This window comes from Catharus ustulatus, chromosome 6 (assembly GCF_009819885.2).
Source record: "Catharus ustulatus isolate bCatUst1 chromosome 6, bCatUst1.pri.v2, whole genome shotgun sequence".
NCBI lineage: Eukaryota > Metazoa > Chordata > Aves > Passeriformes > Turdidae > Catharus > Catharus ustulatus.
In genome coordinates, this window is record NC_046226.1 from 38841212 (window position 1) to 38856241 (window position 15030).

The window sequence follows — 15030 nt, forward strand, 5'->3', positions numbered from 1 at the left end:
TTTTTCACTTTTGTGCCATTCTTCCTTCTGCTACAGAACACTTTTAGCTGTCTGCAGCAAACCTCAGTATTTAAATGGACAGCAATGACATCTAGTGGCTTCTTAAGAATTTGCCTTTCTAAATTCCCAGCCAGGGTATTCATTTTCAGAAAGGAGACAAGAACCCACCACTTTCAGCATTTCACTGAGCTGCTGCCAGCTACAGGAAGTGCACCCAAAATTCTCTACACACTCTTTCAAAACACAGTCACCACTGTCTCCCCCAACTCAGAACATTTGCCCCTATCCCTTGCTCAAAGCCTAGGAGAGGCCATGTAGTAGACCCAAGGTTGCTTTAGGCCTCGCCTGCACAACTGAATTTCAGTGTAGATGTAGCTATAGATATTTGTTCTGAGTACATAAGGCTGGGGCTCCCACCCACCCTTTTGGTTATGCCGGTCCTCAGCTGCATTAGGCTAAGTGGTAGGAGTTATTCACACAGACAAGGACAAGACCCAAGGCCACATCATTTTTAACAGCTGGCACAGTTCATTCATAGCTTAAAATACATACAAAGTAACTGTGCTGAAATTTGGAGAAAAGATAAAAATGCTATTCTGAATGCAAGGAGGAAGAGATCTTGCAGATTAGATTTATGGGAGAACAGTAAGCAGCTCACTTCCCTCCACCACCACAAACACACCCCATCCCCCAAGAAAAAATAAACCCTCTTACCTTTTTCACTGAGTGATGTTGCAAAATTGCCAAGAAGCAATGTAAAGAAAGTTCAGAAGATACTTTTATGTACCTTTTTGTATTACTGGCACTAGTCATTTAATCACTGCTGCAGTCTTTGCCAGCAGTAACACTCCCTATAACCTTGACAACACAACAAATCACTTAAATGATTTTTCAGTTAATAATGGTGAGGAAGAATGAGATTTGTGGCACATGTATCTGGTGCATATGCCTACAGCCCTCAGAGAATATTGCGTATTAGTCATTAAAAATACCTAGTTCTAGTTTTGTTACATGAGACCTGTTAATACTCGTGACTGGAACCAGAGGTGTCTTTCCCCACCACCCAACCTCAGGCAAAGACTAGAGGGTTTTTATTTACATGCTATCTCTCATTTCCCACAGCTTCTTCCAATATTATGGACAAGCAGATCACTTTGCAATGGTCTATCCAGTGATGTGACTTCTCTAGCACAAACAGGGAAAAAAATGGAGGACTACAGTAATTCTAATATACCAAGAAAGCATTCTGTAAAAGCCCAGAAGAGATGGAACAAGTATTAAGAACATGTCAAAATAATTTTAAATTACCCCTGCATCAGAATGAGCTGATACCAATGTTCTGCTAAGGGGCAGAAAAACAACTACTTACCTTTGACCAGAAACTCATTTGGGTGGGAGGCTACTGTTGGCTTATAATGACATGTACAACCTTAAATATCACACACTGCTTACAGGAAAAGATGATGATTCACAGGAGTGGCCAGTTATAACAGGTTTAATGGTAAACTTCAAAAGACATCACATTTAGTTTTCATCACAAATTCTTCTGCCAGACCCACTGACTTATTCAAAGCCAAACAAAACTAGAGCATGTGGGTTTTCTGAACCACCACTTAATGGAACCACTGAAACAGTGTTTTCTGACAAGCCAGCAAACAAACACCACCAGATGGTAATGGGACTGCATGTTCCATGGCTTCATCAAAGAAAAGAGGATCTTGAAACCTCAGGTCTTCCTACTTTCATATCTCTTTTTTATTACTCATGTCATTTTACACAGATGAAATACATTCATTCCAGACTGATGCTCCCAAAAAAAGCATAGATGTTCTTCTGAAGTTCTGAACTCAGAATTCTTAGGTCAGATCCTTGAGGAAACCAATACATATTCTCCTACAATAACATGAAGACCCATTTTACAACCTACAAACAGGTAAGTGGCTAGGAGACTGAGAGAGGTATTTAAGACAAGCACACATATTCAAGGTGGTTTTTCAGACGACAGTATTTTCTATTGCCTTAATTACAATAATTGTATTTTTTCTTTTAGAATATTCAATTCTTATGTCAATTACTACCTTTGTGATTCAGTCCCAAACAGCAAAACCTAATTAAAATTTTATTTTCTTAAAACAAAACAAAACAAAGAACCCTTGCTAAATTGCTAACGAAAAATTTTTTTCTCTCACTCCCAATGTAGTGACTGCTACCTTCTGGGAAAAGTTTTCCAGGTTGGAGCAATAGATTGAAGCATTGACTTACAGCCATCTCCAAAAAGTGGAAGGCAAAAGGCTGTTTAGGCACAAGGTAGTGGCTTCAAAGGGCAAAGCAAATTTCACACCAACAGAACTTTTCTGTAGACTATCCTTGAGCAAACCTCTGACTAGATCTTGAGTCTAATGCTCAAGTGCAGCTTGAAGAGAACCACAGCAGGACATACAAACAGAGGGTGTTCCTGCTTGCACAGTATCAGTTGAAACTTTACTACTGCATTCATCAGTTTTGGTTTGGGGTGAAGACAAAACCAAGACCCACTATACAAAGCCAGTCATGGTAGAAACGGGATGGAAAGAGGAAGGAAGGGGTGAACGGGCATTTCAACAAACAGTACCTACAGAAAGTCCAAATGTGTGTGGTCTTGTGCATAAAGCTTGTGAGAAAGAGAATTATACATCTTGAATTGCAGGTAAATTACTTCAGTGTATTATGAGACACTCCTGCTTGAAAATTACACACATTCTTGTATCACATTGTGTAGAAACATGTATTTGTGTAGCATGTTTACAAAATATAAATACATAAGAGTTTCTGTCCTTTCATGTTCTATGTATGTGGTTATAGAATCTCAACAAAAAGGAAACACAGGGCAATTCTAGTTTTGAAAATGATGAATGAAAAATACACTGCTTAGTGGTCTTCACTACCTTTCTCTTTCAGCTTGTCTTCACCAAAACAAATACCACACATTAGGGCAGATAAATCACAGGCTGTTCCCAATTCCTTCTGGACAACAAGGCACGCCATTTAGCTTCACACTGAGAACCTCAGAAGAAGTGCAAGCAGAAACATCTGCTAAATATATTCCAGTAGGTTAGCTCTAAGTATTGTTAAAGTTCCTAGACAGCCATATCTCTATCTCCCCATTGCTCAAGACTAGTTCTCCCTAACCCTGGTAAAAAGACTGCACTACCCTTTGTTTAGAGTTGCACAGAAGTCACTGTGTTCCTGCTCCTGGAGGTTATATTCCCACCACAGAAGCATCACAATTTGTTTGATAGCTGAAGATTTGAAAAACTACAGCCAGCTTTGCATTTCTTCTTCATACTTTTGGGGATCAATAAAAGGCTTGTCAATGGACCTGATCATCAGCTCACCACAGTACACACATTCAGCTGCCACAATATCATCAATGTCAGCTTTGATCTGTTCCCGGCTCTGCTGCCCCTTCCCCAAGCTAATGGTGTCTGCATCCTTGGGACGATGGTGGCTCTTGGATGGCTGGCTGGTAGCTGCCAGCTTCTTCTGAAGATCTTCAAGTTTTGCCTGCTTATAGGCAGGAAGGTTTGGGAAGACTGCTTGGAGGAGACAGTCATAGTGAAACATGTGACCACAGAGGAAAAGATAAAAGGGGCGGTTTAGAAGTGGAAAGTCACAAACAGCACATTTTTCCTGAGGCTCCACAGAGCCATACTTATTTCTCATTTCCTGGATGTCCTCTCGGATCCTCTTAGCACTCTGTGTGGCTTCCTCCATCTCCCTTTTCAGCTCCTCAATGTGCTTGTTGTAATCCTCCAGGGAATTACAGATTGCCTCTTTGAAATGGTCAATAGTGACAAAGTCTGGAAAAAATGGCAGCACATCTTCAATCTTCAGCAGAGCACAGCTGGAGAGGCAGGCCATTGCCTTCTTGACATCCTTCTCTTCCTGAACAACATGGCGAGCAATCTTCAACCACAGCTTCTTCCGGAGTTCCTCATCATCTTCAGGAAGATCTGCACAGGACTTGGCAAGATCAACATCCACCTAGAAGTTGGACAGACAAGGAAAGAGTTAAGCTTCCCTCTTTGTTTATCCACCATTCAACTTCAAAGCCTGCTGTCCATTTCAAGAGGCACTCAGAAAACCTCTATTGCTATCTCACTGCCTAGGACAGCACTACTGGCCTGCTCCTTATTTCCATGTCAAACACCTCTCCTCTCCACCAGTACTCCTCACTGAAGATTAGCTAGGTACCCAACAAAAAACAAAGGTGAGTACAGAAAGTACAAATTGATGTTATAGTATCTTTGCTGGCCACACATTTCAGCAAAGACACAGCAATTCCCACAGGAAAAAAAATCCAACATCTCTGTGAAGGTCAGCCTAAGCTGACAAAGGTTTCTGTGATAATTACCAAAGCTAGGAATAGGAAGTAATTAGAATTCTTAACAATAGTTATACAAATCTTGCATAAATGCAGATATGTTAAAGGTATTTTATATCAGAGACTGAGCTTGAGACAGACAGTACTCCTCCTTGTACTTTCCATGCCCACACCCTCAGTTATGGCTTGTCACTCAGTTGCCTACTTGAAACAGCTGTGCAAGCACAGAAAAATGTTATCAGAGCCAGGTCCTTCCTCCAAACCTCAGCTGCACAGCTTTGATACCAGTGAGTCTGTCTAGTTCCTCTCAGTGCTCTGCTGTTCAAGGTAACTTCAACAAGCTACACTCCTGTGTATCACAGCATGCACAGACTCACACATACCTGTAAGGCGAGATCCACAGCCTCCTCATATAATTCCATCACTTTGTAAATGTGGACACAAGCACGGTGGTGCCCGTGCTCTGCACACAGGCGCAGTGCATACTTCAGGTCGTAGTGGATCCTGTTTGGGTTGGTTCCTGCTTGCTCCAGGTATGACAGCAGCGAGTCTGGCCGACACAAAGCATAAAGAGACAACAGGTAGTTGTGAATGGCTTGCTGGGTTTCTTCCAACTGGTAGACGCAGAACTCCATGTATCTGATGGCTTCATTAATCTGCTGGGTGCTGGCACTCTGGCTGTAGTTAACAAGGGCTGGAATGAGGTTCCTGGCATCCAGTCTAGAGCCCATAGAAATCCAAGCATCAACTACCTTCTTGGGAATATGTTGGATGAGAACTGGAGAGAACTTGTAGAAGAGTTTCTCGTCTCTGTGCCTGGACAGCACATTTAGAGCCTCATCGTACTCGTCATGCTGGCAGTGGTGAGCTACTACACGCTCGTAATCCTGCATGATGACTGCAAAGTAGACCATGTGCTCTGTGTCACCATGGCTAGCCAACAGCTCATAAATAGATGCCCGGTTATTAAAAAGACAGTCTTTGTTTTTAGGACTGCTCAGGAAAGTGCGGAACTTCTCCCTTGTATCCAAATAGAGATTTCGCTGTGAGGGATCGCCTTGCAATATACCCAGCCAGTTCAGGTACAGCTCTGTCAACCACGTGGTCAGCAGAGTGGTCTGTGTCTTCTCCGAAGGCTTTAGGTTACTCAGCTTCTTAATCAGAAACTCCATCAGGGCCTCTTCTTGCTTGGCTTCAATGAACTTCAGAGCAATTTCCTCAAAGTAGTTCTGGGTCAGTGCATAACATTTGGCACTGTCCAGATACCTCTTGTTTTGGAAGCAGTGCTCTGCCTCTTTGGCCAACACAATGTCAAGACACTCTGGACGGTCCTTACAATACTCTTTTGCTAAATCAAATTTGTTCATATTCATATACATCTTCCACACATCTCTAGATTCCCGCTGGACATGGTAGCGGAACACTACTTTCTCAGTGTGGATCCATATCTGCTGGACTGTGGGATCTTTAATCATGCGCGTCAGTGAGCCAAACTTCTCCAGGAACAGATCCTGAAAAACAACCTGTCCATTCAGAGTGCAGACAGCCTTCACCCGGTCAGACAGCAGCAACAGGAAGTGGAACTGGGTAAGTACAATGGATATTGGCTTGTTCACAGTTATGTCAATGTCAGGAGGATAAACCCAGACCCGTTCATCACTCAGAATTGAATCAGGACGACTATAATCCAATGTACCATATAAAACACCGTTTCCCATCATCCAGGCAAAGGAGCGAGGGCTGGAACGCAGTTTTGGAGTGTAAAAGGCTATCTCACTGAAACCCAAGTTGGCTGGAAACTCCCGAAAGCTGGGCAGATGGTCAGCATGCACAGCAAATATGGAGCTGAACCCTTGCTGCTCTGTCCCTTCAGGCACTTTGCCAACAAACTGAAAGAGCCTCTTCCTAGTGGTGGCTATAATAAAAAATTTCCCTTCTATCCCTCGTTCAATTTCCAAGCAGCAGACTGGGGCAGGTCCAGATTCCTCCTCCAGAGTGTAGACCTGTCGGAAGTACTGGTCAGGGTTAGTGCTGAAGAGGCTTCCTTCACTGACAGAGATTTCAGCCTCATAGATCTGCCCCTGGGATGTCCCCACCAGGATAGGCCCCGTGTTGGTTTCTGAACCAAGAAATTTGTTCCAGCCCACACTTTCAATCAAGTGTCCTTTCCAGCGGGAGAGTGCCCGCACTTTCTGAACACTTCTGTTCAGGTAAAGGCATTCGCTGGTGTTCAGAGCAATCAGGAGATGAGAGCCTGCCAACAGCAGAGGGGTAGGGGAGGGAGAAGGAAAAAACAAATCAAGACCGTGTCTAAGCAAGCCAAATTCTGGAAGCTTCTAATCCTAACATTTGATAAATTCCAATATCAACACACTTAATCCAAGACTTTCCCAGACATTCATGGGAATGTGGGGGATTTCCATGCTGGATCAGAACAGCAGTCTATATGTTGCAACATTAAATAACTGGTACCAGATGCTTTAGCAAGAAGGTATTCTGTTTCAATAAATGTTCTAAGGATAAACACTTCCCAGAGTTCCCTCCTATCCCTGGCAGTTGGTGAGAGATATGAGCATCTCTTTCCAAACTTTTGTTTAGTTTTTTAAAATCAGTGTAGGCTACAGTGAAGTGCAGATGTTTTATGGCCCTTTTTAAAAACTCCTATATAAACCATACAGCAGAGAGTGACTGCAAACACTTTCTCTGATTGGTTTTAGCAGCTTAGAACAGCTTAATTGCATGTGTTTATTTCAGAGTTCAAAAATACAACAGAGGCACAACAAACCCATTCCAATACCAAAAGGGCAAACCAGTGGGCACAGGCCCTGGGAAACAGAGTCTGGATCATGGAAGAGCAATATGTTCTCCTTATGTATAAAGCAGAAAGGGAACTCCTTCACCAGCACTTGCTCTGCTCTGTTCACTGTCTGTAAATATCCATGACCCACTGTCTCACCTGTGTGGTCCAAAAACATCTTGTAGACTTTGGCTTCATCTTTGCGTCCCAGCTCTACCTGATTAGGCTCATCTGGCTTCCCAAGATCAATCCTGCAAAGAGAAACCATGAAAACATGCTGCCAACAAAAGCTCACATACCTGTAACTCCTCACCTGTTTTCTATATTGGGCTCATGGCTTTTCATCCAGTTTGCAAATGTAAGCTCTCTAACAACTTCAGAAAAAACAAGAAGGCAGGGGAAAAACAAATAATAACTTCAGGATTCTAGCAGCATTACCTGAGAAGGGTGTCTTTCCCAAGGCTCATACACAGCTGGTTAGAGGAGACCACTAAGCTGTTAATTTTCTCTGGAGGAGTAAAATCAATCCTCTGCTTGTTAAATATTGGTGTTTCCTTCTCCAGTCGTGCATTGACATATCCTGAAGAAAGAATGTGAACACTTAGGAACTGAACAAGACAAAACCCCACAACAACAACTCCAAACTACATCAAAATCCAGCCTAAAAGACTAAAAGGATTATGTCCTTCTCCAAGTTTTACTGAAAAGGAAGTATGCTCCATGGAGCAGGAACACAGAGGAAAAAAACCTCTATTTCCAGCTCTACTGGTGTTGAAAAAAACAATGTAGCAGTGGAAAGTAGCTTGCTACTAGTAGACAAATCTTTTAATTGTCTATTCCACCAACACTTTCTCCTTGCCTCTGCCTCACCTCTTGACCAGCTGCAGGATCCTTAAAATACACTTTTTCCAGAATAAAGAGGCACATGCAGGAAGATGCGAAGCAACTACAACCTGAGTAGGCTCAGCATGTGCTTTTTTCTTACACATTGCTCCACATTAAACACTGCCCATTTATACAAGTGTGTATTCCCTTACTTCCAGTTAAGTAGAACTGAAGTTTTTCTTTTCAGATTAAGGAGCTGCAATGCCACAGTTTAAATTTGCTGGTATGAACTGCAGTTCAAAACACGTACAAAAAGCTCCCAAGATGCAGATTGGCTTGATATCACAGTTAACCAATAAATTTGTATTTATATATATATATATATATATATATATGTATAAGGGAAGGATTACTCTGTAAAACTCACATGTTATCAGATCATCAAGTCACATTCATCCAGGTAATCTCAAATTTTTTTCAGACTGTCACCTGGCAAAGCAAGGCTGACTCAGGAAGTAAACTTAAATGCAGGAAGGAAAGGGAACAAATAGCACCTATACAGAGGTAATGGTTTAAAGTTAAGGAGAGGCTGTTTATAGGTTAATTCAGTCATAGTTCAAACCAAAGTATTGAACTTCAGCATTCTGGACTCTTTAGGCCTGCATCCTTTATATTTATAACACTCATAGGATCATCACCATTAACATGAGGATTTTAGCTATTGTCCCTAATAGGAGAGGGATAAGCTTCCTTAATATACAGTTCTCTATAAAAAGGAGATGTCTATTTTATAACATTCATTCCTTTCAAACAGTCTTCTCCCTCATCTTGTCCCCAGTGTCCCTCTTCTGTCTAAGCAAGATTCTACTGCAGCATTTCCCACACTGATTTCTGGGCAAAGCTACATATTTCCTCAGACGTTTTAATCTGCCCAAAGATCTAATGTCACCAGTATTGTCAAGTCTAGTGGGTCAAAGTAGGCTTTTCAAAGCTGAAGCTACAGTACTTGAAGTTCACAATGCAGCAGGACTTTAGGTTGGACACAGAGTCACTGCTTGCTTATCTACAACCTTTAGAAACAGTACCTGCAGTTTAACAGGCACAGGGGAGAACTCTCTGAAACTGAGGAATAAGCTTCATCATCTTCCAAAATTGCAAACCTAACCTTATGGACTGCTTTCAGGAAGCTAACTGTTCTATCTTTATACAAAATAAATTTACTTAAACTTGAGATTGCCCACAACTTTTACTAAGCCAAATTTTATTAAAAATTGCCTGTGTGGCCTGATTTAAGAATAACTGAAATCCTGTTCAGACTGTGCCTTTGCAATTAAGCAGTTTCCCAAACTTCCTCTACCAATATCAGCTGTCAGCAAACTGGCAGATTTCTCAACTCTAAGACAGCTATGACTGAAGACAGTGTTGCAGCAGTCAAGAAGAAAAGCTGAGTCCTGGAAAATTTATTTTCGGTGGCATTACTTGTCCCAACACTGTTCTGCGCAACACCTATTCAGGCCACTTATTCTTTATCTAACATTACACAAGGAAATAATCATGCATGTCAAAACAAACAAGGGAACATACCTACTTCAGCACCTAGACTCAGAGTAACTCTGCCAGTGTATTTATATAACATACACAGCATGACAGAATTTATCAATTCTTAGCACATATATGAACCTCACAACCTGGCTTGCCCCAAGGTTACCAGTGGGCAACACTATACAAGAAAAAAAATTCTAAAGAATGTGTCCATGTATTTCCAAACTTGTAACTCAAAAACACCAGCTCTGCATAGCACCTGATATTACCATGACAATACCAGGTAGAAGAGAATTCTCTCATAACCTACATTTCCTTGCCACACTGAAAAAATATTGAGAGGTGACACCTAGTAGAAAACGGTTATTGAACCTAATAAAGTTTGGATTTACCATAGAATAATAAGGGAATAAATTTCTCTGAGATGAAATTAAAAACAGACTGGTCATCACACCATGATTTCACACTGATGGGACACCTCCCTGAACAGTACAGTATACAAAGCCCCACACCCCTGGACAGGAAAGTGTAGTAGTGATACAGACTGCTTTGCTGGTCACCTTGCCATCGTGCAATCAGCCTGAAGGAATCACTCTAGAGAAACCAACTGGTAAACTGTGCCGGGCTTAGGGAGGAGCTCCGTGCAGGAACAGCTGTGCACACATCCATAACACGGCAGAGCATGGCCTTCCCCGAGAGGAGCAGAGGAAGAAGCGAAGTGACGAGATGTTCTCAGCCCGCTAGCACAGCTCTGCGCGGCGCAGGGCCGAGCCGTGCTGGGTTATACCTTGTGCCCACACAGGCACTCGGCACTTCACGGGCACCCGCGTTGGCTCCGCGCAGCACCGCAGGCCAGAGCCTCCCACACACCAGCTTCGCTGGCCTGACCCGCATCACCGCCCGGCCCAGCCAGGAATCAAGCGCTCTCTGCCTCTAAACACGTCCCGTGGAAACAACAAGGCACAGCCGAGCGCTTAGCCACACACACACACGGTGACACACCTCTTCCAGGCAGCACAGCCTGGCATGCCCGGCTCCCCACCCGCAGCCACCGCCTCGCCTCCCCCTCTCAGCAGGAAGGCCGCACACGGGAGGCCCCGGCGCACACGTACCGGAGTGCGGGATGCCCACGCTGGCGCGGCCCTGCGGCACGGAGGCGGAGCGGTGCAGGGAGTCCTCGTACTCGTCCAGGATGGACGCCATGGCCCAGCGCGGCCCGAGAGCGCCGCGCTCAGCTGACCCGCGCCACGCGCGCATGCGCGGCCGCGCCGGGCCGGGCCGGGCAGCGCCGGGCGGGAGGCGCCGCTCCCTCACAGCAATGGGCTGTGGGCTCCCGTCCCATCCCATCCCGTCCCAATCATCCCCGGTGCTCCTGTCACCGCTGCTCCCGGAGGGTGCCCTTCCTCCCGGCTTTGGGGGCCGCGCAGTGCCCGTCGCTTCTGCTCACTGCCGAGCATACTGAAATATGAAAGGGCCCACTCGAATAAAAAAGTCAGCGTTTTTGTATGCCACTAATAACCAGAAGTTCCTCTAGGTGGGTTGTAGGCTCTAGTTTTGTTGCCGAATATAACAAGATAGAGCCATGCCAAACATCAAAACTTGGATTTGCCACCAAAGAGGGCTAAAAGGAGGCAGGACACCACCCCCATGACCACTGGAGACCCCTCAAATGACCACTAGGGACCCCTTCCCTAATATTTGAGTAATAACACATCTGTAATAACACCTACACAACTAATTAGCATACGTACAAGGCTGCTTATAGGTGTAAACTCCTTGGAATGTAAATACATACTCATATAATAAATTGTATATAAGTAATAGCAGTGTGAATCTTGGTGTGCACGATAGGTACAGAGACACCCCCACATCCCACCCCCACCCCCATTTACCTGGCGCTGTAACAAAGTAGTGCCGGCTTTCTAACCTGTTTGAAGGTTTTCTTTTCCAGTTTTCAGTGACACTCTCCTGTTTTGTGCAGCTACATGCTCGAGAAATCACCTACAAGAATCAGTCCTGATTGCCATAGCAATTCTACTGACTGCAACTGGGAATTGTCTGGTTTAAAACACTCTGTAAAAACTCCCGTGTTGTGGCTCGTGGCTTTATCACTAGAATGATTGTTGAGGCACAGCATAAGGGATCCTGCACAGGGCTGTCCTTGAACTATACTAGACTTGCTCTGCAAGTTTATCCCAGGTTTCTGTGTTTGACCCAGCTTCTGTATCACTAAATAATATTTATAACCTGGAGTTTTCCTTTGTTCTGGTGTGCCAACAATTGTTACTTACAATTTTACCCTCTAGCTTAAACTACCAGAATTTATAACAAGGACATTAACAAAAAGACTAGTCTCTGCTTACCTTTGGGTTTCATCCTATATAAAATGAATAGACATGCATATGTGTACACTGTATGTGTGCTATATACTACACTGTGAGTATACTATGTACTGCATATTAGATATAAGCTTCACTTTCTGGAAGCAATGGAGAAATGTGTCTCAGGGTACAGGACAGCCTGCAACACAGAGGGATCCATTACAAGACACACGAGGTCTTCCCAAACTTGGTTTGCACATCAGGTGGCAGTGAGGCACCACAAGCAGCAGTTGCATGTGGTTGGCTTCTCACAAACAAAGTTACACCTCCTTTTTCTCTGCTCTTTTACTGGTCACCGCACCCTCATCAACCAGGGCTGTGGTCTGCATCACTCAGCCTCAGGCCTTCTCCCCAGTGCTGAGCCAGACATGCAGGTCCCACGCTAGCTGGGTTCCTGGAGGCTCCCATGGCACGCCTCCACAGGGTCACCTCTGCCTGCTTTGCTAAAAACAGAACATGGTTTTTGCTGACTTAGCCTGCCTGCAAGCTCCAGTCCCAGCCTCTGCTGTTTACCCTCTTTATGTGGCAGCTCTGAGCCAAAATAACAAAACCACATTCTTTTGCTGTCTAATCATCCTGATCTTCATAAGTAGCAACTGTTCTCTTTCAGCATCTCAAAAGGTACAAACAAATTACATTAGGTTTAGGGTAATGAGGTAGGAAGGGACTTCTTGGACTATCAGATCCATTCTCCCACTCTTGTAGATACCACATCATATAGTCCTTTCTCTATTCCTGTCTGATAGTGTGGGTATTTTTTTCCCCTGACTGCCCTAGCTCATACTTGTTCCAAACACTCACTCCCATGATCTCAAGCTCTGATTTCCAGTCTAATATAAGCTATGGCTAGCCTGAATCCTCTTGTTCAAACACCGTCCTTTAGTGTCCGTTTTTGAGCTTTCATTTCCTCTGCAAAAATCATCACCAGTCATAGCCTTCATTTGGACATACCAAATCCAAGATTTATCAAACCAAGAAGTTCTTGACTTCTCTTAAAAAGAGATGATTAGTTCCTTGGAGCATCCTACAATTCTCTACACTGGTTGCAGCTTCAGCTCAGGTTTGTGTCACAGGGGTGACATTAGTTTGACCCTTCATTTGAGGTGAGGTCTCCCCTTCATGTCTTCAGCAGTGATGCTCCTACTTTTTCTAGTCATATTTTTAGCAGTAGAAAACAGAAGGCTTGTTGGTAAGGGGGAAAATAAACTGTCTTGAAATGTATCTGGGTATTAGGCTAAATTGACATTTGTGCACAAACTTCTCAGTGTGTGCAGCTCTGTGGGCTGTTTCCACTCAAAGCCTAGATCCAGCAGTGTCTTATAAGTTGTTTTTTTTCTTGGTCAGGTCTAGAAATGGAAGAGATTTCTGTTCTCATTCTGGCAGATATTATTGCCTGTTAAGGTTAATCCTTATGAGAAACCTGTGTCTGATTGTAATGTGGTTAAAGTGGAAGCCAGATTTTCACCTTATTTGGAAATAAAACATCAGCCTAAAGCTAACCCAAGCCCACAAGCCTGCTCCATCCATCTGCAGTATCATCTGCTGTGATTATTTAATCTACAAACGTGTGCAATAATTATATCCCAGTGCTACATTTCACAGATTTGGTATTCTGAAAAGAAGGGAAGAGCAAGGGCTGCAGATGAAAGATTCATCAGCTCTTTGATTCACCAGGAATGTGCAGAGAATCAGATTATTACGTTTTGCGGGTAGCAGTGGTGTAAGTGCATAACAGGGACTTGTGTGAGATAGTTTAGGCGATTTTGGTGATGCATTTGGATTGGAAACCTAAATCCTTGTTTTGCTTTGGTATGGCTGTGGTCACAGCAGCAATTTGCAGTAATTTTGACTTAAACAGTTAACCTTTTCTCCAAGCTGTGGACACAGCTACCAACAGCTAGGTATTACATGGTGTGTTATTCTCTTCAGATGCCTAGAGGAACAGGTAATTCTAGATAACGACATTGACAAACATATAAAGTGTCCAAGGTCCAGACTCCCAGCAGATTAACCCTGGGCTTCCTCAGTGCTGTCTGTGTCATTCCTGGCTGCCCTGTCCAACTGCCACTTGGTGCACATCAGTGCATATATGATTGCAGAGTGAGACACTTCATTGCCCTGCAGCAGATGACTCTGTGATCCATGATCTAAACATGAATGCTGGTGCAGAGGAGAGGGCAGGAAGATGTGGCTGTGGAAATAAATAAGGGCAGAATCTAGTGACAGGATTAAAATTTAAATTAAACCCTGGACTTCCTCACTGATTTCCACTACAGACGGTACTGATTATCACTCCACCTCACTGTATATAGAATACTCCTTCACAGTGATCAGCATAAAAAATACCCTATATTCTTAAAAGCCATAGGCAAATGGGTGTAATCCCTAAATGCACCGGCCTCCATAAGATACCAACAAAGGTGTGATATACTTCCAGGCTATGAGACACCTCTGTACCTGCTTTGAGGAGAGTGCTGCAGATACCTGTGTCCCCCAGTCAACCAAGAGACCCTCTCCCAAGAGAAGGGGCTGCGTTTCTGAGTGACCTTCTGAATGATGTGTACAAATTTAATGCAATAAACAATTACAGTGGCTGTGTAGCCTGGGTATCACAGTTACCCATGGGAACCTGAACTGGAACCTACATGGGGAGCCATACAACAATTATAATTTACCCTGGAAGAGATCAAAGCTCAAAATCTTGCCAGAGCCCGCCTCCTAACCATTAACCAGCCTCCCAAGCTCTTCAAACCCATTTTCAGAAGCAGACTCCTGCAGACCAGTAAACACTGGGTGGAACTGTATCATGCCCGAGCAGCAATTGCAGACCTGCAGACCACGGTTCCTCTGACACTTTAAGAAGTTTTCCCACAAGTGAACTACCAATGACTATTGATGTGCATTCCAGAGCAGGCTGCCCTTTGTAAACCCACCGAGTGCGTCCATGGAAACCCTAGGGCGTAACCCATCTGTCCTAGAATGCACAAAAAGCAGGATAGGAACATGCTTTTACAGTGAGAAAACCTCTTTCCCATCACCAGCACCCTGTGGCTAATCCCTCAGTTTTGATCCGTAAGGAAGATCCATAAATGATAAGCTTGAGAACTGAAACTGATAACTTG

General features: G+C 43.8%; 1 protein-coding gene across 1 annotated transcript; it reads right to left on the minus strand.

Moving 5' to 3' along the window:
• Window positions 1–1477: 1477 nt before the first annotated feature.
• On the minus strand, window positions 1478–10771 carry VPS18 (VPS18 core subunit of CORVET and HOPS complexes). The gene is made up of 5 exons (XM_033063404.1): window positions 10640–10771; window positions 7599–7740; window positions 7320–7411; window positions 4747–6617; window positions 1478–4023 (listed from the first exon to the last, which is right to left on the minus strand). Exons 1-5 carry the CDS (start codon window positions 10728–10730, stop codon window positions 3295–3297), a joined length of 2925 nt encoding a protein of 974 aa, XP_032919295.1. The 5' UTR covers window positions 10731–10771; the 3' UTR covers window positions 1478–3294.
• Window positions 10772–15030: the final 4259 nt, after the last annotated feature.

What these genes read in the sequence shown, in the direction of transcription:
- VPS18 (XM_033063404.1), bottom strand. Translation starts at nt 10,730, where the DNA reads ATGGCGTCCATCCTGGACGAGTACGAGGACTCCCTGCACCGCTCCGCC. An exon ending in GGGAAAGACACCCTTCTCAG is followed by an intron (nt 7,412 to 7,598) that starts GTAATGCTGCTA and finishes TTCTCTTTGCAG; the next exon opens with GATTGATCTTGGGAAGCCAG. An exon ending in GATGTTTTTGGACCACACAG is followed by an intron (nt 6,618 to 7,319) that starts GTGAGACAGTGG and finishes TGCTGTTGGCAG; the next exon opens with GCTCTCATCTCCTGATTGCT.